At 36.3% G+C, this 3,961-nt stretch overlaps 1 protein-coding gene across 2 annotated transcripts in view; it reads right to left on the reverse strand.

Annotated features, from left to right (window-relative positions):
- Positions 1 to 406: 406 nt before the first annotated feature.
- The window catches only part of LOC111987897 (uncharacterized), a 22,878-nt gene continuing 19,323 nt past the window's right edge, over positions 407 to 3,961 (reverse strand). For both annotated transcript variants that reach the window (XR_010626025.1, XM_065766109.1), the window contains one exon: positions 407 to 667. Coding sequence is in view for 1 of the 2 variants with exons in the window: in XM_065766109.1 (XP_065622181.1) it covers positions 608 to 667 (60 nt within the window). In the remaining variant the exon portion in view is untranslated. The remainder of the gene's footprint in view (positions 668 to 3,961) is intronic.

Genomic DNA, 3,961 nt, shown 5'->3' on the forward strand with positions numbered 1-3,961 from the left:
GAGACTTTGAAAAGCACTTATTGAAACACATGTTTCTCCCTTCAGGAAAAAAAAAAAGTTTCAACTTTCCAAGTCTATTACATAGTGTTGGCTAATAATGCTGAATGAAACAACGTCTCCAGTACGAAGTTTACAAAATGATGAGCCTTTCAAAATAAAGGAAATAAACCCAAATTTTTAGCAGCCATGTCTCCCAAGAACTAGATATATTAGCAAAACAATCTATCCTAATATATATATATATATATATAAGAGCATCAGTATAGCAAATATTAGCAATGCCAATTTAGAGTAAAAGCTGCATTACAGAATAGGGCTTCTTTATTTATTTATTTTTGATAAAAGCTAAATAGAAAGATTTAGCCCAGTTTTAAAGACAAAAAACATTGAGTGAAAATCTAGACTATCTAGTATATCAATGCCTAGATGAAACAGAGAATAATTTACTTGAGACAGATCAATCATAATTTCTTCCAAATCTTTGGTGTTCTATCCGTACATATCCCAATGCTAAAATCTACAGCTACAGAATATAAATGAGAAAATCAATAGGTACTCATATAAAGCTTCTCGTCTTCCTATCCTTCTTTTCACCACATAGATAATTTTATTTTGATTCAAACCCCTTTGCTAAAGCAACTTCCTGTTGTTGACGACGTTGTTCTCTCTGTATCATGTGAAAAGACACTAAAATGGATCACCGATCCCATACTTAAATCAATGAATCAAGTATAGACAAAGCTCTTTAAATATTCCAAAATGCATAAGGAAATGCACAATCCCATGTTGAACAAGTTTTCAAATAGACTGTTGGTTTGTAGTTTTCATTAGTTTCAAAAGTGCCCACAACACAAGCAGGTAGGCAACTAATGGCCTGTTTGGATGTTTAAAAATGGAGGGGGAGTAGAGTAGAGAGAGGGAGAGTAATCTAATTACCTTGTTTGGAAGTTTTTTAAGGAAGGAAGGGGAAGGGTTTGGAGGGGTTTGGAGGGTTTCAACTCCCTCTAACCCCCCATTTTTAATTCTCCCAAATTGGAGAGATTTGGAGGGGGAGTAGAGTACATAAGCTATTGACCAAGGAAATTACCTAATTTACCCTTATTATATTAACAAAATTACACAAGGGGAAGGGCTAATTACTCTCTTCCCCCTTACTAATTTCAAAAACATCCAAACAAGGTTGAGGGGAATCATTCTCCTTTACTCTCCTCCCCACTACTCCCCTCCCCTCTACTCCCCTCTACTCTCCTCCCTCTCTAAACTTCCAAACAAGCCATAAGCAAAAAATTTTTTGATAACAGAGCAACCTTTCTAGTGAAGTGCCCTTTGAAGTCGTCTCTAGTCAATAAAACCTATGAACAATTGAACCCACCTGCTAGAACCTTTTTTTTTGATAAATCCCACCCGCTAGAACCTATTGCAGGATAACTAGGAGCATTCGCCCCTGATGGGTTAAGTATTTTATGCTCATGCCCAGGAGCAAAGCAAAATTCACACTGTTGTCATATATAAGTTATATTTGAAATAAACAGGTACACGGAACGTTAGGGCAATTTTATAACTTTTCAATCTCAAGCTAACCAAAACCCACCTAAATTTGGCCTGTTGGTAGTTATAGCACATGTATTTTCTGGCATGTATCAGCAGAGATACATGTAGTTTGTCAAAGACCAAAAGCATAATGTTTGTAAAAAGTCATCCACTACATGCTTTCAACTCCATGTGTTTATCCATATCAAAAAAAAAAAAAAAAAAAAACTCCATGTGTTTATCAAACCACAAGTTGAAGCAGGAACATACCACAATCATCCCCACATTAATGACCTTGTGTTGATACTCCCCACCCTACCAAAAGTACACTTATATAATTCCCCCACCCCCCTTCTTTCTCTAGTCAATTTGTCTTTTTTTAACAACCGAAAAAAAGAAGGAAAAAAAAGAAACTGATTTTACCTTTAGCAGACTAATGATAGCGTCAAATCTTATTAGGAAAAGAGAGGTCTCCAAGATAAACCTACCCGCTGAAGATAGCTTCAATAAAAGATCTGGGAATGAGAATTGTTGTAAGTGCGTAATCTAGACTTATTATTGGCTATTCAATCAAAATTCCAACACAAGGAAAGGCTGTATCACTTCTTGCAGCTCTGAAATTCCTTAATTACAAAAGATTAGAAAGGTTATCTTTAGGCATATTTGGACCAAGAAAAAATCTTGGAATCTATTGCTCTTAGCCTCTTACTGAAAGGCGTCATGTTTTGTACAGATCATGAACATTTATGCTCTCAAGAGTTCCAAAACCAACTAATGAAACTTTTTTTTATTTGTAAGTTCCACAAGCATTTGGTGGGTACTTGATTGGCCAGCGGGGAATTTCCTCGAATTTGACTGTCTGACAACACATTTTGCAAAAAATACTTTGTTTTCTTTTTAGTGCTCTCCAATCGTTTGAATTTTCGGTTCCATGTTACCATTAAGCCACTCACTATTCGATTCTATGGTTAAAAAATACCCTCATTAATAAAATTCAACTTTTTTTAGAAATAGGATCACAAATGTCAAATAATAAATTTCATTTTGAATTCAAAAAGAGAACTTCTAAAATTTAGAATTTTTTTCCCCTTTATGTTCACCATTTTATTCTCTAATTTTTTTTTTTTTAAATATAACCTTTACCCAAGAAAATAAAAGAGCTTCTGAGCACACGTGTTAGAGACTAGTCCTATATAAATCCATTCTTTTTCTTTTTTTTTTGGATAGATAAGTGCATTCAATTTTAAGAGTATAATACATGTATAAATGTTTTATGTAATATACAAATATTTTTTTTAGGGAGCTTTATGTAATATACCATCTAGTATTATGTCAAGTGATGCACGGTTTAATTAAAAAGATATATGTAAAAAATCAAAATTATATTAATAATTAGTAAGTCACATGATAAAACCTATTAATATTATGACATATAATACATATATACATATATTGAGTTACTTTGTATATACAAAATATGTAATATATAAATGTTACATATTAAAATATAAAATAATGATATATAATAAAAACAAATAAATTAAATATTGTATTTGTGGGGCCAGAAAATCGGGTAGCCTTGGCCCACTCCAAGCCAGGCCTAGATGGCCCACGCCAAGGACGCATGATGAGTCCGAGGATGACCCTGTCCTCGGGCGTCCGAGACCTCGGAAGAACACGAGGACCACCCTACCAAAGGACTCCTGGAATATCCGAGGAGGAGAGGGCTCAGTGCCACGCGTTGGCAACAGAAGTACGGAGAAGGGGCAAGCCCTGGGCGAACTGTCACCTCGGCATTGAATACGCTCGCCTAACCTTTCTGGCCGCATTAATGGGGATGTAACCCCTTGACAGGGCAATATCGATCAGGGCGAGCCACCTGAGCACGAATATGACCTCTGATGGGACCGACGGTCAGAAAGGAGGCCAATAGATGATCAACAGGAGGAGGAAGAGAGGGATATATAAGAAAGGGGAACAAAGTGTAAAATGCGGGAGGGGGGGGAGAAGAGAAAAAAAAAAGGAAGAGGGAAAGAAATAACCTCCTCGGCCATGGGCTGAGGAGCATCTCCCAGTTGTAAACTGTTCTTAGCATTTTTCAATAAAGGGAAAGTAGTTCATGCTTCATGCATGCCAGCAAGCGCTTAAAACTTCAATCCACTCTCTACAAATTCATTGTTCTGGGTTCGCTGGGCCTTTAACCCGTATCCTTTGGGCTGGGGCAACAAAAACAGACCCTACAATTGGCGCCGTCTGTGGGAAGGATTAGTGCGTTGACCGGCGCAACAGGCGATCGTTCTAAGTAATCATTCTACAGAAGATTGGTGATGATGCAAAAAAAAAAAAAAAAAGGAGCTACCAAACAAATGTTGCAGAAAGACAAAAGTTCAAAACAGAAGATCCAACAGAAACAAAAAAAAAAAAAAAAAAA

The sequence above is a fragment of the Quercus suber genome, unplaced genomic scaffold (genome assembly GCF_002906115.3).
Source record: "Quercus suber isolate HL8 unplaced genomic scaffold, Cork oak 2.0 scaffold_681, whole genome shotgun sequence".
NCBI classification, from domain to species: Eukaryota; Viridiplantae; Streptophyta; class Magnoliopsida; order Fagales; family Fagaceae; genus Quercus; species Quercus suber.